Here is a 23,881-nt window from a genome sequence, read left to right on the forward strand (position 1 = left end):
CAATTAATTTAAGTATATATTATGTATATTTCATTTAGGTTAAAGCGGATTTTAAGACATTACATCCAACTGGGCTGTGGTTCAGGCCAATTGCATACGAATTGCGGCGACAAGAAAACTTGCGATTGCATTTAGGAGTTAACAGAGCTAGTTGGAGGAGTTATGGGACCACCGCCAACAGCACCACCACCCCTAATAGCGATGGCGCCCTGGCCAGCCCGAATGGGTTTTGCAATTTGTGCCTGGGGACCACGACGGCCGAGATGCTTTTGTCTGACAGCCTCCTTGATGCGATCAACCTCATACTGATATCGCTTACGATCCCGCATGGCGCCTTCCTTCGCCTCTTTGAGCGCAGTCTCCAGCGCTTTGACACGTTCCATGGTCGTGCGCAGTCGTTTCTCCAGCTTGGGCAGCTCACAGCGCAAATCGGCATTGTCCCGCACCAGCTGCTTATGCACCTTTGTTAGCTGATCGAGATTGTTTTCAAGGAAGGAAATCTTCTGCTTCTGCGCTAAAGAACCACCATCCTCCTCGCTTTCCTCATTCACAACGTTTTTCCGTATGCGTTGCTGTATGGGAATTATGATGAATCAATATATACCCATGGTTTTCATTTCAATATTACTCACCTGTAGATCTTGCACGAAAAGTTTGCGCAGATTGTGTAACGTTTGCAACTCCTTGGCCACGGTATCTTCCAGGCCCTTGAGGTCTTTGCGGGCCTGTTCGCGCCGCTCGTTGGTCATAATGATGTCTTGCAGTTTGTTCGATTTCTCAGCCTCTTCCTGTTTCACCTTCTCGTAGTCGACGGTCATTTGTTGATGCGCCAGGAGCAGCTTCTGGTGCACGTCCTTCATCTCGTTCATTTCATGTTGCTTAGCGACAATTTCATCGCGCAGCTCCGACACCTGTTTGGTATGTGCTTCGCGCAGTTCGTCCATCTGCGAATCGAACATGGATCGCAGTTCCTCGGCACGCTGTTTCTCCTCGGCATTTACTGCGGACACATGCTCGGCAGCTTTCAGCTTGGCGCACTCCTCGCGCAACGAGTCGATTTGTTCTTCTAGTGTGCGCTTCTTATTTTCGGCCTCTCGCATCGATTCCTGCAGGGACTTCATACGCGCCTCATGCTGTGATATCAGCAGACGGTACTCACCCAAATCTTTCTCATATTCGGAAATCTTTTTGTTGGAGTCTACTTGGAGGGACTCCATATTAGCACAGCGCTGTGCAATGTTTTTCGCCTCTGTCTTCATCTTGCTTATGTAGAGGCGAGCCATGGTGAAGTCCTCCTCCACCTTGCTCGAATCGGTGCCCGCCAAGGCGCTCATCTTTAGATCGATTGCACTGTCACCGGGCGCTATTGCCTGTCCTACCTCGCCGAGATCACGTAGCAAATTGGTCAACATCTCTGTAATCCGCTTCTTCTGGTGTGTTGACATGTCCTTTAGTTGCTGCAACTCGGTTGACGTTGTGTTAAGCAGGGTCTGTTTTTGTTGCACCTCCTCGTTTAGCGCATCGATATCCTTGTTCTTGTTATCTATTTCTTGAGATTTTTGATCGTAGTTGACAGCCAGTTCCTCGAGTGCCTGCAGCACTTCCTTGACCTCTTCCTTTGCGGACTCGTTCTCCTGCTGTATGCGCGCCATTTCTGATTGCAAAGCTTCATATTCGCGACGAGCATTGGCAATCAGCTCCTCCTGTTCCATCACCTGTTCTTTAAGCTGCTCAGCATACTGACTCTGCTGGTTAATTTCCTCGTCCTTGTCATCCAACTGCTGATACAAACGCTCGCATTCTGTGGCAAGTCGAGCACGTTCGTCGGCAGCCACTGAGGCCGACATATTGGCAATAGCCGTTCGATTTGCTGCAGCGGCGGCAGCTGCTGCATTGGCCGCCTGCGGCGCTTCAACTTCAAGATTGGGCGTGCTGGCCTCCATGAGATCCTCCATATTGATTTGCTCCTCTGCCTTAACCGTTTCGCCGGCACGCCAACGAGCCAATTCCAGCTCTAGCTTTTCCACTTTACCCTTAAGGCGTGCATTCTTCTCCTTCTCTTTTTCGTAGCGACGTTTCCACTCTTCGGCGGTGAGCTCCTCGTTCACGCATACCACATTCTTGACTGTCTTCGCACGACGACCGAACTCCAGCGTTGATTTCGTCTCCGACTCATTGAAACTAGCTGGTGAGCAGCAAATAACGATTGTTGTGCGTGCGTTGCCACCAAGCGACTCCTGAAGAATGCGCGTCAGCTTTGAGTCACGATATGGTATGTGCGTTTTATTGCCATCAGCCAGAGCCGAGATGACGTTGCCCAGCGCTGACAACGATTTGTTTATGTTCTTTGCCTCGTCCAACACCGTGCCCTCGGCTCCTGTCTTTGAAACTTTTTCCGAACCTGCCAAATCGACCAAATATAATTTGCCAGACAATTTCTTTTGATTCTCCAAGTTCTCCTGCTTCACGTTGATAAGGAATACTGAATGAGAGCGCGAAGAGTGTTCGTTCATGTCTGCAAATGATGACAAAATAGATTTAATAAACATATTTTTGTTTAACATATGCATATGAAAACAACAAACACTTACTTGTAACTGCAATGTGTCGATTGGATTTTCCCTCTTCGATTACCTCAAAAACATCTTCAGGTGAAGAGACGAAACGTTCTGTTGCACCTTTTACGTACGGCACCCTGTTCTTGTCCTCGTGCACGCTCAAATTTATTTTGGACACATCAAGTAAATCTCGAATTTTGTCCATATAGATTTCATAGTATGAAACCTTTATGTGGAATTCAAGGTTCACTTCCATCGTATAGATGTGGTTGAAGATGTCGTTGACAATACGCGGAATTATGCCCTGCTTCACCGAGTCACCAATGACGCCCTCCATTGTGTGCGTTTTTCCGGACGATGTCTGACCGTAGGCAAATATCGTGCCATTGTAACCGGCCAGGACGTCTGTGACAATGGACTTGGCGGCTTCATTGTATACCTTCTCCTGCGAGGCGTTCGGCTTGAAGACTTTGTCGAATAGATACACCTTGCCCTAGAAATTAAAGCCAACATCAGAAACTGCTGCAAACCAGAGAAATCTCTTAAATTTGCGTGTACAAATGCTACACACACATGACTTAATAGTATTTAACGCTTGGCAAAACGTTGGCAACCGCGCCGACAACTGACAGTAATTATGAGTGGAAGTTGAAAATGTATATAATGATGAATAACAAGCAACAATAGAAATAAGCAGCAAGAAGTGCATGTATGTGTGTGTATAACGAAAACAACGAAAACTACTCGTGCGTTTTCTTAAGACAGTTTCCCCCTCAAACTTTGTAGTTGTTGTCTAATGAACACTCATATAGATGAATGTATGTACATATGTATATGCATATATATGTATATATGAGGTACATATAAAAGGGGGCAACAATTTTCAAGACAGTCGGACTCTGGGCATTAAGATAAATAACCAAATTGAACTAAATATGTAGGTATTCCGTCATCTACATACATACATATTTACATGTATGTATGTGTATTTAGCATGTGGAATTTGCTTGAAAATGAGTGCTAAAGTGTAAATCGGTATAGCTGTTGGGACATGCGTTCAATCTATGTATATGGATCAGGCTATCGTGGGGGTAGCCCGTGGGGGCACAAAAGGTGCCATAACCACATTGATATTTTCTTTTTTATTGCTTTACTGTTTGCGTGCATGAGTCATAAGTCGAGTCAAGGCGGCATTTGGTGGCACGGTGGTTTGCTTTGGGGGCAGAAACAGACACCAATACAATGTATGTATATAGACATTGATAAAATCATGTTGGGCGTTACAGGTACAAGCCATACTCATTCATATTGCTATTTCAAGAAAGTACACTATGCAAATTATGTTGATTTGCAATAAAAACAAAAAACTTCTGTGGCATTGCTTCACATGCCAAGTGTCTTTGTTACTGTTTGCTCGCTTGTGGGTGGGTGGTGCTCAATGTTTTTTTACACACCCTGTTATTGAGGCGGCACTCTCTTTGCTAGCTAAAATGTGTGTATGGGAAAATCAATTTTATGTGCCTTTGGAGTTGTTTTTGCTGTTACACTGCTGGAGACTCCTTTTAAACAAAAAACCGAAACACGTACAAAAGCAACTGCAACAATAATTGCACAATAACGAACGATATAAAGCGCTAATTACTGCTGTTATGTTTTGTCTACTCTCTTTCGCTGGCTAACTGCTACGTTTCAATTGGTAAAGGGTAATGTACGCTAATGTTAGGCATGACGTCACCGCAGCCCGTAACTTAATGCATAACAAAATATCTGTACACGATTTCTACACTCGATTTATTAGTCCAATATACAATGTACTATATGTATATAATTTTTAATAACTTTACCGCAATGGATATGCAATTCTCCTCCGCACTATTTGGAAATTTCACTACAAATTTGGAGCCGGCCTTCTCCTCGCTGTCGTTCAAAGGACGAAAACGACAGACGACTTTGATGCTGTCCTCAGCGGGTATTTCGCGTTCGGCAGACATTTTCACTTAGTCCCAGGTACTCTTTATAATGAATGTTTTTTAAATTGCTTTCGACTGGGCTTATGTTAAGTAAAGATTTCGATTAATTCAGAATAAGAAAAGCAAATCGCGTACAGCTGTTTACGTGGTAATGGTTGTTTGCGAAATCGAGCTCTGTTGTTTATTGTTACGATTTACTTCAATTGAGCATAAAGTAAAAGAAACCACGATGACGAAGCCACATGCACCAACTCCAACTTTTAGATATAGCGCGTTCTCAGATTTTCTTAGTCGTCGTTGCCGTCGCGAAAATTGGGCAGAGAAAATTTTGTGGTTATAAAGTCAGCGACTCGAACACGACGTTGCTTGGGCCTTTTTGACACTTGCATAAGCCCGGAATGATGAGCAGTACCAGCGGACGCTAAATGCACGTGCATGCAATGTGATTTGGAATTTGCCGTACTTTATAAATATTGTAAAAAAATTTTTTGCCTAATTTTCTACCCGACGAACGTGTATCCCAAATGTTGTATGTGTTGGTTTTATAGAGCAGAAATCTATCGATGGCGCGATAAGAAAATATCGGTATTATCGTTGGTTTCTTAACAATCGAAGAACTAGACCATTTTTTGCAAAAACAACTGCACATATAAAGGGTTTCACAATATTTTAACATTCTTTGCAGAATTTGTTTTACCACTTTTTTCGCAGATGTCCTTAAACTGTATTTAAGTCAAATTTTTAGTTTTAAAATTTTGTTCCCGGTTATATTATCGAAATGACTGTCTTCACTATCGGAATAGCCACAATGCTCGCGTTGCCAAATACATCGAAGCAAGGAGTGCTGTAAAACATTTTTAGCAACGGCGCCACTTTAAATTTTGATTTTGTTGTCGAACGTTTTAAGCACATGAAAATATGTCGTAATAAATTTAATACATACATATCATACATGTACATTTTCAAAATTGTTTGTAATAGACTGATCATCATAGCCCAGCAGAGAAAGGAACTATGGTAGAATTGTGGTAACAACAAAAACGTCGTAACCTGCTGCGAAATGGCTTGTAGCAACTTTAAACTATATCGGAAGCTAGAACGGTTCGACGATGTGGGCAATATATTCAAATTGATTCGGATATATCGCGCCAACGAGTGCTTGTGGAACCCCAATTCCACAGGTTACAACAACCGAGCCTTAAAACAAAACGCCTGGACACGCATCGTCAGCCTTTTCGATAATGAATTTAGCATTGATCAGGTGAAGTTGCAAATATTGGCTCTTCGAAACTACTATGAAATCGAAAGGCGGGCCATTGAACATAGCAAGGTGGAAGGGAAACCTTATGTACCGCGTCACTCCTATTACTACGATCTAGAGTTTCTCGGTGAAAGTGAGTTACCTAAAATGGTTTCGTGCCTGGTAAGTGTGTATATGGATGCAGACTATTGCCAAAAATTTTATTTGATTATAATACCAACAGACAAATAAAAGCTACAAAGATAACATAAATCGTATTACCGAGGATGGGTTCATTGTGACCAACAATATCGGTCGCCTAAACAGCGGACGAGTTCCGCTCGAAATGCCTGTTAAGGTGCGACATATTCTCAGAAGCTATGAGAATGCTGACTGTGAGTCAAATATTTAGACTGTCCATTAATAAATAACTAAATGTATACTGTTGCAGCAACATGTGATGACAATTGCTATGATAACGATATTTTGAATAATAAGAACCATTGCAAATTTCAAGAAGATCTTCCGAGAGATGTCGGGGAGAGAAAATATAATCGATATAGTTTATCTTCTGAAGAAATTCATCCTCAGCAGGAAAAAATACAAGCTGGGAACTATGTAGATGGCAGGGCTGATGAAAATGTACGCTCGGCCTCAGGCAACGAGAAAACTTACCCCACAGAATATTGTGTAAGATGCGGATCTGAAGACAATTTTGATGATGACTGCAATATTTGCATGACGCAAAGAAAATTCGGTAGACAAGGTGGTAGAGCGGGAGATCTAGACGAGTATTGCTCGAGCGAACAAAGCTGTACAGAAGAGGATAATGAGCCAATGCCCTACAATAATAGGCAGAGATACCAAGAAAGTTACGGCAAAAGATCATGTCCCATGCAAAGAAAGAAGTTCTCTACTCAGAGTACTGCAAACTCTTGTCGGCGCTGTACGCAGAGCACTTTCAACTTTGATGACGAAGGGCCGGAATCGATGCAAAGAAAGAAGTGCTGTACGCAGAGCGCTTACAACATTGATGGTCAAGGAAATGACTACAGTCTAGAGGTTCAAGCCAGCGTACAATCTTGTACGCATAGTGAACTAGCTCTTGAAGATAACGATAGGCTGAATGCGGACGCTTTACCACGGGGAAACCGTTCCCGTCTAACAAAGAAAAAGAGCTGCATAGATAAAGGAACACGTACTACTAAAAATAATAATTGCAACAAGAAGAGTCAGAACTCGCTATACACCAATTGGCCCCGCCCAAAACTATGCAGACGTTTAAGTAGCAATAACCAACAAATCACTATTCGTGGCAGAGACAGATACCCCAAAGGAAGGTGCAGGTGCATAGACGCAAATAACATGGGGAGGTGTGGATCCTACTGGCAGAAGAATAACGATGCCATGTGCAAAATGCTCACCTCGAATTGTGATGTCGACAATGAGGAGGGAAATTGCAACTGCGATTGCAAATGCGACGACAGGTATGAATAATTTCATTTCCTTATACAGAATTAATGTTGTCAAATTCAGGATTGGAAGATTTCAATCTGGGGAGCAGTGGAGTAACCAGTTTCCAGAACCAAACATAAACCCTAAACCCTGCAATGGCAAGAAAAGCTGCAAAAAAAGGTTTTCCTTTGCATTTAAAACTAGTCCAGCACGGTATTTTGGTAAAATGGCAGCCCATCGAACGCAAAAACTACAAGATGGTTCCTTAAACTGTCCCAAATCTGTGAAACCAATGGCGAGTGCTGGAAACAACGAAACCAGCACAGACGGTCCTTGTGGATACGGCACTACAACTGAATCTTACGGAGCTAACTTAAATATTGGCAATGGCAGGCCTCCTGAATGTATGAATTACATGGGGCCTAATAGGCAAGCCAGAAAGTCTGCGCCGGAGAACGAGGGTTATTATAATGAGACGTTAGCATCCAGGCGCCCAAACTGCACAATAACAAGCAGAAGTATGCGAAAAGTGTCGTACGTCGAATGCGATGATCCTCTCTGCCCATCCAAGATGAACATGGATGGCAACAATACCGATTACAATCAAACGCAAGCTCAACAAAATATGGTGGAACCACCGGAGAACTTTTGCGAAGCAAACGGTAATGGTGTGAGTGCTGTGGCGCCGACCAAAATAGATTTTTCGAACTTCCAATGCAATCCAAGACAACCTGAATACGAAGAAATAAATAAGTACGGCCCGGTCGATAATTGTAATATGAATTGTCTCGCAGCACCCATGCAACCAGCTGCAGAGTCTCGCCAAGAGAGACCTCGGATATCGATAAATCGACCAAACACAGCAAAACGTGACCGGATGGATGAAAAACAAACTGCCAAAATGCAGAATGAATATAACTGCCAGAACAATCAGGACCCTCCCCAACCTCCCACGACCTATGACTGCACCTATGATGATAATGTTTCTATGAAGCCTTCCGAAACTGAGGGAAGTTGCCAGCAATTTCCTTTTACTGATGCTGACTTCGACTGCGACTGTGGTTTTGAAAATGAATCCATTAATAATCCAGAGCAGCCGGGCAACAATAGTATTCCTAAAAATAATGAATATTCGACACCGCAAAACAACAGTCCATGCTACAACAAGCAGGAAAGAGGTCAGCCATGGACCCCAAAGCAGCCACAAAGGAAAACTACTCCGAAGAGGGCACCACCTCCACCTCCTACCGCAGCGTCGGCGCCCAAGTCATGTAAGCAGGACAATACAGCTATGGATGATTGCGACTGCTATTCAATAGTGGAAAATCCAAATCAGAATGTAAATAGACCAAAGGACATTAAACCGGCCAAACAGCAGCCTAAGACACGTCGCAATCCACAAAGCTGTAGTGAAATTGGATTTTGTTACGATGATCAGAAAAATGTGAGAAGAAGAGACCCAAATGTAAAGCAGGCTAAGCAGCGAAAAAAGTATATAGAGGATGACTGCTGCTGTACCTCTGCAGATAATATAAGTGAAGGGCAAAATCGACCTCTAAATATACAAAGGCGAAGCCAAAATCAGAGTCCGCGGCCATCATCCCCCCAAGACTATGGAATAGATTGTTGTGAGGATATGCAGGAGACACCAAAAAGGCGATCTCCCACATCAAAGTCTAAGAAACAGCTTATAAACTATTTGGCTGCCGAGGACTGCTGTTGCGATGACACCGACTTTTTCGACGAAACTCTCACCCAAAGCGATCTGGACTGCTGTTCAGACTTTGAGTCTGACAACACTGAGCTTAAGCCAAAGGTGCCACAACGAAAGGGACCAGTAAACGGAAGAACTTATACGCAGGATTGTTGTGTTACTAATAGACAAAGAATGAGTGGGAAAGTCCTCGATCCGCAAGAGCTTAGTGACTGCTGTTGTGAGGTGGAAAAGGAGAACACTAATGAAAGACAACAGAAAATTAAAAGGCAAGAAAAAAATCAAGCCGGTAAGAACAAGGCAAAGAATGAAGCCCCAGTCTTGGATCAAAATGATATCGACTGCTCTTGTGAGCAAGACTCCAAAGGCTCTAAAAAACCAAGAAACGAACAATTTAGTGTTTTCAGAAAAAATAAAAGGAATAACGACCCATGCGATGTTAAACCTGAATTAAACGACTGCGACTGTGAACAGCTAATGCTTAACCAAAAATCAAGGCAGTTCAGCCAACAGGAACTAGCTATTCCAAGAAAAAGGGAAACAAAAGATGCTCAAGTTGGAATGAGTCCCAATTGCTGTAGATCAGAAATAAATATAAGTAATCCGATAAAATGCAATGATGGAAACGGAAACCAAAAAGTTAGTTCTTCTCCGCCCCAACCATGTGGAATTTCCTGTACTGATGAAATACCTAATAACTGTGTTACCGAACAAAACCAAAATCAAAACCAAAATCAAAACCAAAATCAAAACCAAGATCAAAGCTGCGGCGGCTTTAACAAAAAAGAGCTGTATAAATACTGTGAAGTGGCTTGTGAAACCGATATAGATATGACACTGAACGATCGAAATACCAAAGCTACTGAACTGTGTCCAGCGACTTGTGTCGATAAACCGAAAGAGAATATAAAAATTAAATCTTTCAGATGTGAACCAGTCTGTGAATTACCCATCAACATCTTTAAGGAATGCAAAGAGCAACCCGAACTCGATGGTTATTGTAGCTGTGTCAGTAATGAGGGCTCTCCAACTAAGAAAAGCCAAAGGAATAAACAGGGAACGCCGAAGCCAAATTATAAGCCACAGATGAGCCCAAAATCGAATAGGAATGGCACAATAAACATACGTGATCCAAAAACTAGACAAGAACAAGCAACAAATAATATAATAGATGCCATTACTAGGCAACAAGCACGATCGCCTCGGGTGACTTCAAATGCCATTGAGAGCTTCAGAAGATGTCCAAGGCAGCAGGAAATCAGTTGCCAACAGCCGAACCGGTCCAGAAACAGTCCGCCCGGTTGCTGCGATGCATATAATCGAAGCATGAGAGTACGTCTATTGGATGATTGTAGTCCCAACGACTACGACTATCAAATGGTGAAAAACGAACGTCCACCCAATTCGGTTCATTATATCTGTAGTATTAACAATGAAACCAGCACTAAAGATGCCCAAAACGAGATAGTCATTGTATTGAAGAGCGATGCAAATACATCAATCTATCAGTGTAGGGATACTTCGCGGGTCCAGACTCCTAAGAAAATGCAGTGTAACGCAAACGTAAGAAGGCAGTGTTCTGGTTCGGAGGCTTTCGCAATGAAGGATTCAAATAATCGCGCACAGAACCAAGCGCACGATAAGTTGACCATTTGCGTTCCAGCCACCTTAGAAGAGACTACAAAGGATATTTTAAGGGATCACCTTTCCAACTATACAGGTTTGGTTACGGAAATGCAAAAGATCAACGGCACAGGTCTTTACAGTTATGATGAGGATGCGTTAAAACGACAGATAGAAAAGGCAGTCCGTCCGCAGCCACGAACTCAACGGCGAAAATCCATTGTCAGGCCATACAAGCCCATATCGAGGCCATCGAATAAGAATCCGGGACACCACTATTCACCCGAAGATCATTTAATACGAAAAATCCATACAATACGTCCGAAGAACCCATTCCGAAATATCAACCTAAACGCTTCAAAACGAGATGTTATCATATTGTACCCACCTGTCAAGGATTTCTGTGCCTCAAAGAACTCCCTGAAGATATTTAACTGCCAGCTACACGAAGCTCCCATGAATAATAGCAAAATACCCTTGGGAAAAGGTATGACGAGGCAAACGGCAATAATGGGGGCTCGACTGTCGACGCCTCCACCACTACCCATTAAGCCAAAGCGGGAAATTCACAGTTAGGTTGACGTGCAAGTTCTTCTCTATCCATAGTTGTGCTTTCTTTACACATACATACTACTTCTAGAGCTGTGCTTGCTCATCTGTAATAATTTGTAATAATACCTTTGTATTTATTTAGGCAATAAAGTTTCAATTGGTTATTTCAGGGACTTCTTGAGATTATCCGCACTACAGACATTTTTATAATACATGCATATTCAACAAGTTGAACCACTTTAGATGCAACTAAAGAATATAATGAGTTCTCAAAACTAATTATTATTTCGAAACTAAAGACAAAGTTCTTCTAATAAAAGTTATTTTTGAAATGATCGGTGATATAGCAGATACTATATATAAAATAATGGCTTTGCTGGACCTCATGCTGAACATAAATATACTTGTACGCATAACATCGGGTCTGCTGCTACTCACTCTTCCAGTCTTCTTCCTTTTTAATCCGACTTTTTCGGATACCTTTTCACCCTTCAGGTATGGGGTAAAAAAGGAAGCATATATAATATTGAATATACATTTTCGGGGTTGGCTTATGCGACCAACAAGCAGTCGTTAACTTACCAGAGTATTTTTTTCTATCAGTAGACACTTAAATATTAATTTACGATGAGTGCCGTGACCATTCAAGCGCAGCAATCGACCCCATCAGCACGGGCAATTGATTTAAAGTGGCCACCATTTTGTTTCTTGTTTTTGGGATAATTTTATTAGTTAGTATAATAATTCTCGTCACAAACACATTTTACATAAAAAAGAAATCACAAACCCCAAATCTTAGATTTAATGGAATCGTTTCGTGGCTTAGTTTAAGGGATAATAGTTACAAGCTGTTTCGTCTGAAGTTTTTAGTGCCCGCCCAGCTCGAAACTGTGCTCGTCGAAAATCGTATAGGGGTGAGTATCGCCGTTATGTTCCAAGAGGTCACACAGGGCCAGGATATAGGACTGGGCCATCTGCAATGTTTCAAACTTGGACAGCTTTTGATCCATAGACGGTACTGGTACCACCTTTCTCAACCTATCGAATGCGTCATTCAAGGAGTTCATTCGTCTGCGTTCCCGCAAATTGGCCGCTTGTCGTCGACGTTTTCGAATTGTGGGACTGAGCGGTGATTGGCCAGAGCTTGGAGAGCGACTTCTTAATGTTCTAGATCCCGTCTTGCGTCCAGGAGACTTTGATTTCTTCACATAAGCTGTGTCAGCGTTATCCGTCGCTTGTGCCATGCAATTTTCATAATTTACCGAGCACGGACCTGTCTCCATGGGTGGCGCCGCGCTATCCAAAAGCTGCCAGTCTGGTGACATATAGGGACCATTGTTATAGTCATAGTGTGGCATATCGGTTCCTCCAGAAACCAAGGATAGACTAAAGTTTGGGCTTCCTAAATATTGTGAACTGTTGTCATCTTCGGAGGAATAGTAGAAATCCTGCGCTCGCAGCTCGCCGAATTTCGGTAGCTGTCCTTTGTGAAGGCTCATGGTACCACACGCCTTGAAAGTTGTACTGCAAATGCCGCTAAGTCCGACTTAGAAGGCTTGCCACGCGACTGACACGAGCCAGCTATAAAACTGATGCACTCTGTTGACGCCGCAAAGCCACCCCTCAACGGCATACTTCTACAAATATTTTTACCTCTTGGCTGACCAAGTTTGTGTAAACGGCCCGCAAATGACCCTTGCCCCTGGCTCTGCCAGCACGGAAGACAACAGAAGGATCTTCATCATTAACATATCAAGCATCGGTGCAAGGATCGGCAAGGGGCTATGGCCACACGTTCCTAGTTAGGGGTTAGAAATGAGTGTTCGCTCTCTCCCTCGCACACGCCTACAACAGTTCTCATCGGTTCTGTCAGGCACAATTCATTCTTTCATTCCGTTGTGTTCTCCCTCTCCTTCTCTCCGTCAGCCAGGCACGCGTCATAGCTTGCCAAATTGCCGCTATCATGGTATGTGATCTTTTTTTTATAATTTGTGACTTTCACGGTTTGCAGCACACACACACACAGACGCATACACTAGGGAGATAGAAGAGCCACAGACCTTATGCTGGAAAGGGAGGCACAGTGGCTGGCACATCAATTAACCCGATGTTGCACAGCTCTCGGGTCTAGTGACCATATGTTGCACGAAGGAACCAACTCCAACATATGCCACACTCTGAAATAGCCAGAGCCGAGCAGCAAGTACTATTACTGTATGTATGTACAAATACATACAAATATACATTATATATACATGCATAAGTACTAAGAACTAATAAAGTGAAAACTTGTTTTACAAATACTGTCAAATCATCAACCAGTTTTTTTTAAAACTAATCTTTTTTAATCAAACGTGTACATATCTTGAGGGAAAATATGAATAAATAATGAATATTATTATTGTATTTACCTATTTAGAGGCAACTGAATATCTTTTGATTTAGCAGCCTTTATCAAAAGCCCAAAAAGGGAATTGGGTCATCAGGTCAGGTTAGTTAAAATATATGCTCCCTAATGAAATATCAGTTGCTTCTTATTTCAATTTATTTCACTTCCTTTTTAACGTATTATCAATAAAAATGTACTTTATTTGTTGCAACCCCACTCCTCCGGTTCCGTAATTCTTGAAATTTCTATATCCAATGCAATTTTTAAGTACGAAAATTTAATGTTCCCTGTTTTTAATATTAAATTTGTAAATTTACTGGACAATATTTGGCTGAAAATAGAGCGGTAGTTAGACATTGTTGAAGCTTAATAGATTTTTTTTCCAAAAGTCATGAGATCTATTTTGAAAACATAAATAAATAAATATTCAGATTTTGGTAAAGGTTTTAAAAATTCGCCATCATTCCAAAAATGATTATGGCCTTGGCACTTATGTATAACCAAATGAAGTTCTAGTAAATAAAAATAAATTGGCTGACAGTTTTTGGTCCAGATGTTAATGGAAGCGGGTAGAGCCTAACTAAATGAGCTAAAAACAAGAAAGGAATGCTATAGTCGAGCAGGCTCAACTATCAAATACCCTGTACCACCCCACAAAAAAGAAATTAAATTAATTAATGAATTTAATTAAATTACATTTGCCTTATGCGTGTTTGTGTACTTGTACATATGTATGTATGTGTGCATTGGGCCTGGTTATATGGCTATAACTTTCTTTCCGATCATTCTATCATAATGAAACTTGGTACACGGATACATAATAGCTATCTGGATGTGTCTGCCAAATTTAAGTTCAAAATTCCAAGAATTACGGGAGTTTTAGAAAATCTTGAATAGGGTGGGAGTGGGTGGTGTGCATCGGGAAAAATGAACAAACTCGTCCTTTCTCGGGCTTAGGAGAATCTAGATCCCAAGTTTAGTTATTCTAGCTCTTATACTTTCTGAAATCCTTGCGTTCATACAGACAGACAGATGGACATGGCTATATCGACTCGGCTTGTCATGCTGATCAAGAATATATATACTTTGTGGGGTCTGACACGCCTCCTTCTGTGTGTTACATGTACACTCGCACAAAACTAATATACCCTTGTATCCTTTGGGTACAGGGTATAAAAACTTAACGCCTGCGCACGCCTGGCCAGAGACGGAGAGTTTTCAGTATGACTTCGGCAATGGTTGTATCTGAAACGAAAACAGTTCGCGAAACGTCTGGCAGCAACAGGAAGCATTGGCACAACTCTATTCTTATCACTTAAAACTGAAGCATAAACACTGCGTACACGTCTATTGTCTAAACGACAATCAACTAGCGGCAGTAAAAGCATCCAACTGATTAAATTGAAAACTGAAAACTATAGGCGACTGGATAAGGAAGAACTGGTACAACCGTCAAAGACTCTTGGCTCTCAACCACATTGAAGAACTCGAGTTGCAATACAAGCACACACAGATAAACAAATGTGTCTATATTTGGGTGTCGCGGAGCACCTAGTCGATGTTGTTGCATATTGCGTTTGCCGAGTGTTGGAGCTGTCTCTCTTCACCTTCATGATGATGTGCGGCACGGCCAAGGCGAAGCTCGCAGCTGTGCATCGCACCAATGAGTTGGCCGAGCAATGACAAATATCCGCAGTGGCTGACGGCGATTGCAACTGCTGGATGAACTATTGCCACAATGTCTAGCAAGGGTCAGCTACTGGCAGTGGGACGTGGATAATGGCGAGGTGTTTGATTTCAAAATGGCTGCAGTGTATAACATTTTAGTTTAGGACTTTTTATATGTGCTATTTAATTGTGTATGTCGTATGTATCCGGGTATCATTGAACTTAAAATATACTATATTGTATGTATGTCATTATAATGGCTTTGTTCGTTCAATCATTGTCAGCATTGGGGATTTGCATTCATACTTAGTTGCGTGGCACCACCCACAACCGAGTCATTAGCATGATGATTAAGTATCGACGGGGGCTTACATACTTGTATGTACCAAATTATCTTTGCACAAATGTAAACACGAGTACATACATAAATACATACACAGATATATGTATGTACGTACATACATGTGTAGTTTATGTGTGTATTGCGCTTCGTGTTCAGCCCTCGCAAATATGCTATACAAGTACTTCTGCCTGCCATTACAGCAAATACTCGTATTTTATCGCTCCCATTACGATTACAAAGGCCTATTCTCATTCTTATTCTCGGTACACATTTGTGTTGCTGTTTACAGCCGTTTCTGGCAATGGCTTTGCATAAATTTATTTTAGTTGTACGTGCCCATAATAATGTTCAATGCTTTTACTGGGCCCGAAGCTTATGAGTTAACTCCTTTAGTACCATAAGTCTTTAAAGTGCTATCCATTATGTTGTTTCCACAAATGAGGCTTACATAAATGCAGTTCGTTGCCTTGAACAATAAATAGCCAGAACAAAGTTTAGAGCGATTTACAGATTACAGATTAACAACAATTACGTATAAACTACTAAATTCAATAAATAATATTAGTAAAGTTTTCACAACATTTGAATACTATATAATATTAGGTACAAAATTAATTAATTCTATCTGAGAGCTGTTGATGTTAATGAGGAAAAATAAATGTGTCCCCTGAAGTTTTAAGTTCTTAACTTTCAATACAAGTCCAAACACAGTATGCTCTGCATATGTCAATAAATGCTTACTAATAAATGCAAAGCACATAAAAATATACTCTGTGCAAATAATCAAAAACATTTGTAAATTATGGATAAAGCGGCAGACTCTTGTGGGACAGCGATTGCCGAGGGTCTCGAAGATCAATTGACGTCGGAGCTAGTTATCTACGACTATATGAAGTACCAGAAGAAAAAGAAGAATAAGGCAAAAAAGCATGTACGCTTTAATCAGGTAGTGGAGACTGCTACTTTCTCAGAGAATTATAAGATACGTATTTCCGAAAGTGTTTTGGGAACTGAAGAGGAGCAGGTACGAAAACAAAATACATTTAGTAACTCCCCATATTCATTATATTCCTTGCACAGGCTAATCGAAAACTCAAGAGACGTAACTTCTAATGCAGTGCAATTCGATTTAATTCCAAGTTGGCATCTTTGATGAATTCGCAATCAACAGCCTACATGAAAAATATTGAAAAGCAATTGTTCAATGCATTTAAATCCACTTAAATTCAAAGTTTGTTTGTTAACATATTAAATGATCTTTCGACACAAACCACAGCTTTAAAAAAAAGCATGCCCATTGCTGCTGTTGAGCCCCAACTTTAAATTCCAAGTCGATATTTTGTTACGTATATATTATTGGACAATTGTGTTGTATTAAATAAACAATTCGGCGGCTTTAATTATTGTTCGCTTCCGCTGTAGATTTGTCACCAAATCTTTTACAGCGTAATCTATTAACAAGATTGCACACAACATATTCGCCAGTATCCCGGCCCCCGAATTCCACAGTCTTCACACCATCCTTCATGGTGCGCAGCATTTCCGTCCACATGGCTTCGGCACAGGCTGAGTGCCCCAGATGGTATAGTAAGTCCACACAGGTCGAAATAATGCCGTAGGGACTCAAGAACTGATAGTTGGTCAGCGAGAGCTTCGTCTGCAATGGCTTAAAGACCGCATGTTCATCGCCGATCTCGACAGCACTGAAGAGGGTAGCGCCGCCACAGACCGCACTGCATATAGTGGCCATGAAGGTTGCATAGCGATCGTTTGTCACGAGCACGTCAAAGCAGCCAGGACTCAGAATTAGACGCCCCACACATTCCCCCAAATCCAGAGGCTCAACTTCAATGTCGGTGTATTCACAGCGCTGTAATTGTAGAGCGGCATCGACCATAACTCCATCGGTAACGGGCCACTCGTCTCTCAAATGGACTAGGGTCATGCGTTTTCGCTTCGCCCGGCGCGTGGCCTCAAAAGCAAAACGCAAAACCCTGTCTATACCCTGTTCGGTGACGACGCGGAGGGCTTCGACCACACCCCGAACGGGGGAGTACTCCAACTCCAGATAGTTTCCCATGTTGTTCTGCGTTATTAGCTGAATGTCTACGTCGGGAAAGCGACAATTGAAGCCGGGAAAGGTACGAATTCTGGTCATGAACATATACAAGTCCAAATCGTTGCAAATTTTAAGTGCCTTTCGTTTTTCGGCGGCATCGTGTATAATGTCAATGTGCACGGCCGCATGATTCCGCAACACCGAATTAAAGTAATCGGCTTCCTGTTCGTCGCTGATCTGATGCATACCTACTGGGACTCGGGCGCTGTGTAGCAGACCCTTCATATAGCTGGCGCCTTGTTTCCCAATTATTGTCTGGCCCGTCAGTAGGGTTACAAATGTAATACCGCCGTACTTTGCTTGGGGTACTCGGTAAGTCGGGGCTGGACCCACGTCTCCCTTGATGGCGGCCGAATCGAATCCACTTTGGAAAACGCTGTCGGAAAAATCCCGTCTAATTGGATGCAAGAGCGAAGCCATGCATCTAACACTTTTCAGCTGTCGCAGCATTTTGCTTTACTCGTAATATAAAAGTTTTTGACTTGTAATTTCGAAAACGGAGCGCACTGACTTCTGGGTGTGATGTGTAATGCTACGGTCAGACAAACAAATAATTTGCACACGAAGTTAAATTGAAGTGTAAACATTAAATTTCTTGCTTAATCCGTTCAGGAGAAGCCCATGATTGGGCTTCTTCAATTGTCCAGATATTGGAAATTGAAAGAATTGTGTGTATTTTGAAACCAGTCCGACAAAAGAAAAGACTGCGACTCTTCATTTGTTTCTCATGCGCTTTATTCTCCAAGGTGGTATTTACTGTAAAGTTTCTTAAAAGTTGACTACATTTGGCCGCCATTTGTGTGTATCTCTATTGCATTATATATCCCAGCACTGTGATTTGTCCACGCAAGGACAACCATCGATGCCAAAGTTGCCCAGAGGTATGTCCGTCTGCGTAGACTTCTCTTGGGGTCCCTCCCATTTCCAGGCATTGCGCTGAAAGTACATGTCCGGTAAGTAGTATATGGGATATTGTTCGCGCAACTTTAGATGGTCCTTGAGCAGCTGCATGCCCATCTCTGGCGAAACGTTGTGGGCCTCGAGCTTATACTGCTTGGGCTCGGCAAGGTGCATCGGAGGTGTCAGCGCAAGTCGACTGTGCGGTATAAATTTCTTAAGCTGTGCATCCAGATCGTCCTTTTGCTGGTCGCGTACCTTCCTGCAATTATCACAACGACATCTGCCGCCATGGTAGCAGTAACGTTTCTTGCCATCCTCGTCGACCATCTGAAGGGGCACACAGTCTGGCTTCGGTGATGGTTGGGGCATTGTTTGGGTGCCGCGATGGGCCTGACGGGGGTGAGAAAACATATTGCTGCTCTTTGTGATATTGCCAAATGAATTTAAAATAGGAGAAGCTGCCGCTTGAGAAACCAAATGCTGACTGGCTACATGCTTTTTGAATCGGGGAAGGTGACACAAGTGGCAAGGCTGAGTTTTAAGGCGCAAAAACGATACATACAAGTACATTTATTCACTGTACTGATTACAAAGGATGACGGGACAATCGATTTTTCTTTAAAATATTAATACTATATACCATAGGCGTGTATGGCAGGAGGATATTTTCATTAAGCTCCGTTCAATAGAATGGATGATACTTAAAGAAGACATCTCCTATCATACAGAAATATGGTCCAGCACCACCTCTTGACGGTGTCTAAGTAGCGACTCGGCGTGGCAAACGTTCCGATCTGCTCATTTGTTCAGCTCCCCAACAATAAATATTTTTGGAGATATCCCTTTCATGCTTCCGATCTGGCTTTTGAAAGCCACAGCAGGGACATTGGTTGAGCAAATATTGCACTGCTCTGGATCTTTCATCGGCCATCATTTTCCTATAATAGTTCTTAAGCTCTCGATTTCTGGAATCCAGCAAGATCTGTTTTATTTCCGCCATAGCCAAGCAATTTGTGGTGAAAGCTCCACCATCATGATGTTGACCCGTGGCTTTAGCTGATATTTGGTTTGATTTATTAATCCTCGATTTCAAACTCATTTTTCGACCTAATGAAAAGCGACCCCTCGATGAACGCCCATTGGTAAAGAAATTGTTTGTAAGGGAGGGCTTTTTAGGCTCATCTGCCGGAACTCCCAAGGGCTTGGCCGGGATGTACTTTTTTACATTGTAGTTATCATATTTGGGTTGGGCATTAGCTTTAGCAAATAATGCAGTATTTATACGCATATTTTCCTATTCCGGCTTCCTTTCGTAGTTGTCAGAAAATTTGTTTAATTTTGAATTTTGAAGCGAAACTGTTACTTAAATCTGAAAGGCCTAGGTCTTCACATAGAACGACGATATACCCCAATTCTTGTATGCAAATTCATTTCTTTCCCACTTCTACAACTAAAATAGACTTTATGATACCACTTGTTCTTGGAGCAGCTATATGATACAGGGTGCGACATCTTTTATGTCGGTATGTAAATATTGAATAACTTTGTCATTAGTGAACCGATTGACTTGAGTAGACCAGTGTTGAAAACCTCAGTTCAAGAAATTGTACAGAACCAAATTAAATAAAAATATCTCATAATTGAAAATTGGTTGTTTATTTTCAAAGATATTCAATGTTTACATACCGACATAAAAGATGGCGCACTCTGTATAAGAAATATATTTCAGTTAAGCTTTACGGTGAAGTACTAAAACAATCAGGAGATACCATACATATTTCAATGATATGGTAGCTGGCTGTCTTTGATATCTCTATAAGCAAAACAATTATTAAACTACACAGTTGTAAAAATATATGTAGTCTTCGTGATTCTCGATGCCCATACAAATAGAGAGAGATACACGTATTATATCATTGGATTTGCCACACTTTCCGCCGGTTACCTACGACTCTTTTTTTGTATACATATGTATGTAGAGATCATTTAACTTACCGGCTACTGAGTATACCAAAAAGTTTTCGCTCTCTGGAGAAAATTGTCTATGTTTCGGGATATGACGAAATTAAATGTTTCAAAGCAGTTCCCCCTTCGCGTTCATATCATCATAAATTCATAGTCTCTTAAGCTGATAAGTAATTTTCAAATATACTTGTAGTCAACACCCATACGAGAGCGCCGCTCTTAAAGTGCGAGAAGAGCGTAGCGCATTAATACGTATTATCGAAGAATGTTGATACTCGCTCACTATATAGAAAACAATCAGCATGCTGGTGCGGTTGTTCAGTTTGACGTTGCTAGCGACACTGACCACGACTGTGCGATCGCGCTCGCTTATTTGAAAATGTCGTTCATTGAGAATGAATCTGACTGGCTGTGCACAGAGATTCTGCCTGAGCTTTTAACAAAGGGGCTATTAGTGGATAACTACGACGATGCAAATCTGGGTACCTTTCAAGTGAGCGATATAGATATCAAGATGATCGGAGCCGAGGAGGCTTTCATGCTAACCCAATGCTATCGGGCCACAATCAGTTTTGATTACGCCGGATTGCGACAGCAGAGGAAACTGGTTATTAAGGTAAAATAGTAATTATAAATTACGGAAATTCCATTAAATATTGGATTTGTTGAACGAAATAACAATGACAAATTGCAATAAAAATTATCACTTAATATTAGATGTGCGACTTGACTATCCGTGTCTTTCGACTGCGCTGCTTTTGTTTACACTGACGAGCACATATTAAATATTATTTTTATACGCTTTAACCAAAGGGTAACAAATTATTTTAATTTAGTATGAATGTACGAAATAGAGAAAAAGGAGTGCCATACAAGCTACATATATGCTTGATCGGCATGACAAGACGAGTCGTGTCTGTCCGTCAGTCGGTATAAATATATAGATCTCGAAACGCATATAAGCTACAATATTCATACTTGGTATTCAGATTATCCTAGGTCTGAGAAAAAACAAATCTAGCTCTCATAGTTCTTCGATTTTTTCAGCAATTACTTCAGGTTACTGCTTATATAATAGGACTTCATATCAAATTACATCGTAGTAACGCATCTTTAATGGAAGTTATAGCCATTTTCTTCTGATGCTCTGCAAGCACCTGTTGTTGTATAGAGGGCGTTGAACTGTTGGACCCCTTTGGCTCTATCATTCCTTTTTTTGCTTATATTATCTAAGAGGTGCGCTGATAACGTGATTAAATATGTCTTATGAAGATTAAATGATTTGCCAGGGTGTATAAAAAACATGCAACTCACAATGATTTGTATTTTACAGAAAACGCCACCGATTCCCCCAGAAACTTACGACTCCATTTCTTTTGATGCGCTCTTTAACAACGAGATTCAGTTTTATACAAACATTTTGCATGAAATACAAAAGATTAGTGATGGAAAATTTGCTGCCCCGAAGTATTATCACAGTGAGATCAAACCAGGTTTTGCTCTCCTCATATTGGGAGATTTTGCGGAAGAAGGCTGGTCCATAACCAAGGACAGAGTTGGTCTGAGCCTAGAGCACGTACGCATTGCCGGTTTGTAGAATTATAAACAAGAATTGTCTTCATATTACAACTTAGAAGTTATTAATTTTTTCAGTGAAATATCTAGGTAGTTTTCATGGATTTGGCTACGCTTTAAAGCATTGTGACAGCGACAAATTTTTCCAACTGTCAGCTAAACTTACGGAACCGAGATATGCTGATGATAATATACACCCGGAATGGGGGTTAACAATACGGACAAGCTCGGAACGTGTAGCCAAAGCAGTTAAAAAGTATCAGCCAGAAGTGGATGAAGAATTTGTAAAGAAGTGGGAACAGTTAACCGGCGATTATATCGATTACGGTCGAAAACGTGTAGCTCCCAGGGAGCCTTTGGCCACACTCTGCCACGGGGACTTTTTACGCAACAATATCGCGTATAAGTATATTACTACTGGAGGGGAAGCTGTGCCGGTTGATGTCATGATGTTTGACTATCAAACGTTGCGCGTCTCTTCCCCAATGATCGATCTTTCCGTATTTCTGGCTAATTCGGTATATGCCAATGTCCGCCAAAAGTATTTCGACAGTATATTTAATGATTACTGCCAGGCACTTGCTAAAAGTTTTACAGAATACTCCAAAAAGGATATACCGGAATTTTTGAGGTATTTGCAATTTGTTAATTTGTTGAACCGTTTTTTGTATTCACTTCTCTTTATTTCAGTCGAGACAATTTAATAAAGGAGTACATACGATTTTTGCCATATTCTTTAGGAATATCGGCAAGCTTTCTTATGACTCTTGTGGACCCACCGAATGTTACATCAGAGGAAATGTTTAACAACCAACGAACTGATGAACAAGTCATTAACGACACAATGACTCGGGGTGGAGAAGTTGTGGACAAAGAACTGGCACATCAAATCAAAGAAATGCAGGACCTGAGTCGCCTATACCAAGTTGAAATTGACGAAAATATTCTTTAAAAGTCATGATTTTATGGATCGTTTGAGTATTTGATATGGGCATTCAGCAAATTAAATAAAGAAATAAACATTTATAGTCACAATAATATAAAATATAATATTAAATAGCATGTAAAGAAGATTAGTTGTTAAATTTTTATAGCCTGTACCCAAAGGGTGAAAGGCTATACTAGTTTTGTGCGCATGTATGTAACACACAGAAGGAGGCGTGGCAGACCCCACAAAGTATATATATTCTTGATCAGGATGAGAAGCCGAGTGGATATAGCCTTGTCCGTCCGTCCGTCTGTCCGTCTGTCCGTATGAACGCAAGGATCTAGGAATTATAAGAGCTAGAATAACCAAACTTGGTTTCCATATTCTTCTAAGACCGAGAAAGTACGAGTTTGAGTTTTTTTTCGATGCACCCCCCACTCCCCCGCAATTCGTGTTTTTTCTTATAACTTCCGTAATTCTCGGAATTTAGAAATCAATTTTGGTAGGTACATCCAGTTAGTACTAATGTGTCTGTGTGCCAAATTTCATCATGATAGGTAAATTCTGAAGAAAGTTATAGCCATAAGTAAAATCGCTGCTCATGCGCTGCCCGCAGCTGTTGTTGTTGTTGTTGCTGCTTTGGTTCATTTTTGTGCTGCATACATACACGCATATAAAAACGCATAGGTACGTGATGTAAATGTATGCTGTTAAAACTGAACATAAACATGTATTCTAATTTAATTAAATTAATTAATTAATTCATTCATTTTTTTAATAATTAAATTTTTTTTTAATTTTTCTTTTTAGTGGAGGGTACAGGCTATTTTACTGTCGGGCTTGCTCGACTGTAGCGTTCTATCTTGTTTAAATTGAGTATGT

General features: G+C 41.3%; 9 protein-coding genes across 10 annotated transcripts; 4 read left to right on the forward strand and 5 right to left on the reverse strand.

Moving 5' to 3' along the window:
* Window positions 1-7: 7 nt before the first annotated feature.
* On the reverse strand, window positions 8-5,065 carry LOC115621251 (kinesin heavy chain). The gene is made up of 4 exons (XM_030514849.1): window positions 4,403-5,065; window positions 2,592-3,051; window positions 633-2,515; window positions 8-572 (listed from the first exon to the last, which is right to left on the reverse strand). The coding sequence occupies exons 1-4, from the start codon at window positions 4,547-4,549 to the stop codon at window positions 132-134; spliced, it is 2,931 nt and encodes a 976-aa protein (XP_030370709.1). The 5' UTR covers window positions 4,550-5,065; the 3' UTR covers window positions 8-131.
* A 404-nt stretch (window positions 5,066-5,469) lies between these two features.
* Window positions 5,470-11,285, forward strand: LOC115633866. Of its 2 annotated transcripts, none has more exons than XM_030531361.1 (4): window positions 5,470-5,951; window positions 6,013-6,163; window positions 6,220-7,255; window positions 7,305-11,285. In XM_030531361.1, exons 1-4 carry the CDS (start codon window positions 5,589-5,591, stop codon window positions 11,134-11,136), a joined length of 5,382 nt encoding a protein of 1,793 aa, XP_030387221.1. In that variant the 5' UTR covers window positions 5,470-5,588; the 3' UTR covers window positions 11,137-11,285. The 2 variants fall into 2 exon arrangements, with proteins under 2 accessions (XP_030387221.1, XP_030387222.1); XM_030531362.1 differs by having other exon boundaries at window positions 7,314-11,285.
* Window positions 11,286-11,978: 693 nt separating this feature from the next.
* On the reverse strand, window positions 11,979-12,611 carry LOC115634823 (transcription factor 21). The gene has a single exon (XM_030532742.1). It carries the CDS (start codon window positions 12,609-12,611, stop codon window positions 11,979-11,981), a length of 633 nt encoding a protein of 210 aa, XP_030388602.1.
* Window positions 12,612-14,863: 2,252 nt separating this feature from the next.
* On the forward strand, window positions 14,864-15,302 carry LOC115634499. Its single transcript, XM_030532258.1, has one exon. The coding sequence runs from the start codon at window positions 15,023-15,025 to the stop codon at window positions 15,182-15,184; it is 162 nt and encodes a 53-aa protein (XP_030388118.1). The 5' UTR covers window positions 14,864-15,022; the 3' UTR covers window positions 15,185-15,302.
* Window positions 15,303-16,264: 962 nt separating this feature from the next.
* Window positions 16,265-16,782, forward strand: LOC115632480. The gene is made up of 2 exons (XM_030529657.1): window positions 16,265-16,536; window positions 16,593-16,782. Exons 1-2 carry the CDS (start codon window positions 16,315-16,317, stop codon window positions 16,623-16,625), a joined length of 255 nt encoding a protein of 84 aa, XP_030385517.1. The 5' UTR covers window positions 16,265-16,314; the 3' UTR covers window positions 16,626-16,782.
* A 65-nt stretch (window positions 16,783-16,847) lies between these two features.
* Window positions 16,848-18,338, reverse strand: LOC115632468 (isocitrate dehydrogenase [NAD] subunit 1, mitochondrial). The gene has a single exon (XM_030529632.1). It carries the CDS (start codon window positions 18,079-18,081, stop codon window positions 16,909-16,911), a length of 1,173 nt encoding a protein of 390 aa, XP_030385492.1. The 5' UTR covers window positions 18,082-18,338; the 3' UTR covers window positions 16,848-16,908.
* A 6-nt stretch (window positions 18,339-18,344) lies between these two features.
* Window positions 18,345-19,048, reverse strand: LOC115632472. Its single transcript, XM_030529645.1, has one exon. The coding sequence runs from the start codon at window positions 18,940-18,942 to the stop codon at window positions 18,448-18,450; it is 495 nt and encodes a 164-aa protein (XP_030385505.1). The 5' UTR covers window positions 18,943-19,048; the 3' UTR covers window positions 18,345-18,447.
* A 223-nt stretch (window positions 19,049-19,271) lies between these two features.
* On the reverse strand, window positions 19,272-19,889 carry LOC115634365. The gene has a single exon (XM_030532027.1). The coding sequence runs from the start codon at window positions 19,817-19,819 to the stop codon at window positions 19,292-19,294; it is 528 nt and encodes a 175-aa protein (XP_030387887.1). The 5' UTR covers window positions 19,820-19,889; the 3' UTR covers window positions 19,272-19,291.
* A 949-nt stretch (window positions 19,890-20,838) lies between these two features.
* Window positions 20,839-23,106, forward strand: LOC115633662. The gene is made up of 4 exons (XM_030531107.1): window positions 20,839-21,112; window positions 21,830-22,085; window positions 22,150-22,702; window positions 22,762-23,106. Exons 1-4 carry the CDS (start codon window positions 20,876-20,878, stop codon window positions 23,021-23,023), a joined length of 1,308 nt encoding a protein of 435 aa, XP_030386967.1. The 5' UTR covers window positions 20,839-20,875; the 3' UTR covers window positions 23,024-23,106.
* Window positions 23,107-23,881: the final 775 nt, after the last annotated feature.

The sequence above is a fragment of the Scaptodrosophila lebanonensis genome, unplaced genomic scaffold, assembly GCF_003285725.1.
Source record: "Scaptodrosophila lebanonensis strain 11010-0011.00,11010-0021.00 unplaced genomic scaffold, SlebRS2 tig00000001-arrow-pilon, whole genome shotgun sequence".
Taxonomy (NCBI): domain Eukaryota; kingdom Metazoa; phylum Arthropoda; class Insecta; order Diptera; family Drosophilidae; genus Scaptodrosophila; species Scaptodrosophila lebanonensis.

Coding starts and splice junctions, on each gene's coding strand:
- LOC115621251 (XM_030514849.1), bottom strand. CDS start 4,549: ATGTCTGCCGAACGCGAAATACCCGCTGAGGACAGCATCAAAGTCGTC. Junction 3,052..4,402: donor AGAATTGCATATCCATTGCG/GTAAAGTTATTA, acceptor TTTAATTTCTAG/GGCAAGGTGTATCTATTCGA. Junction 2,516..2,591: donor TCGACACATTGCAGTTACAA/GTAAGTGTTTGT, acceptor CATCATTTGCAG/ACATGAACGAACACTCTTCG.
- LOC115633866 (XM_030531361.1), top strand. CDS start 5,589: ATGGCTTGTAGCAACTTTAAACTATATCGGAAGCTAGAACGGTTCGAC. Junction 6,164..6,219: donor AAGCTATGAGAATGCTGACT/GTGAGTCAAATA, acceptor ATACTGTTGCAG/CAACATGTGATGACAATTGC. Junction 7,256..7,304: donor GATTGCAAATGCGACGACAG/GTATGAATAATT, acceptor TGTCAAATTCAG/GATTGGAAGATTTCAATCTG.
- LOC115634823 (XM_030532742.1), bottom strand. CDS start 12,611: ATGAGCCTTCACAAAGGACAGCTACCGAAATTCGGCGAGCTGCGAGCG.
- LOC115634499 (XM_030532258.1), top strand. CDS start 15,023: ATGTGTCTATATTTGGGTGTCGCGGAGCACCTAGTCGATGTTGTTGCA.
- LOC115632480 (XM_030529657.1), top strand. CDS start 16,315: ATGGATAAAGCGGCAGACTCTTGTGGGACAGCGATTGCCGAGGGTCTC. Junction 16,537..16,592: donor TGGGAACTGAAGAGGAGCAG/GTACGAAAACAA, acceptor TTCCTTGCACAG/GCTAATCGAAAACTCAAGAG.
- LOC115632468 (XM_030529632.1), bottom strand. CDS start 18,081: ATGCTGCGACAGCTGAAAAGTGTTAGATGCATGGCTTCGCTCTTGCAT.
- LOC115632472 (XM_030529645.1), bottom strand. CDS start 18,942: ATGTTTTCTCACCCCCGTCAGGCCCATCGCGGCACCCAAACAATGCCC.
- LOC115634365 (XM_030532027.1), bottom strand. CDS start 19,819: ATGCGTATAAATACTGCATTATTTGCTAAAGCTAATGCCCAACCCAAA.
- LOC115633662 (XM_030531107.1), top strand. CDS start 20,876: ATGTCGTTCATTGAGAATGAATCTGACTGGCTGTGCACAGAGATTCTG. Junction 22,086..22,149: donor AGAGCACGTACGCATTGCCG/GTTTGTAGAATT, acceptor TAATTTTTTCAG/TGAAATATCTAGGTAGTTTT. Junction 22,703..22,761: donor GATATACCGGAATTTTTGAG/GTATTTGCAATT, acceptor TCTTTATTTCAG/TCGAGACAATTTAATAAAGG.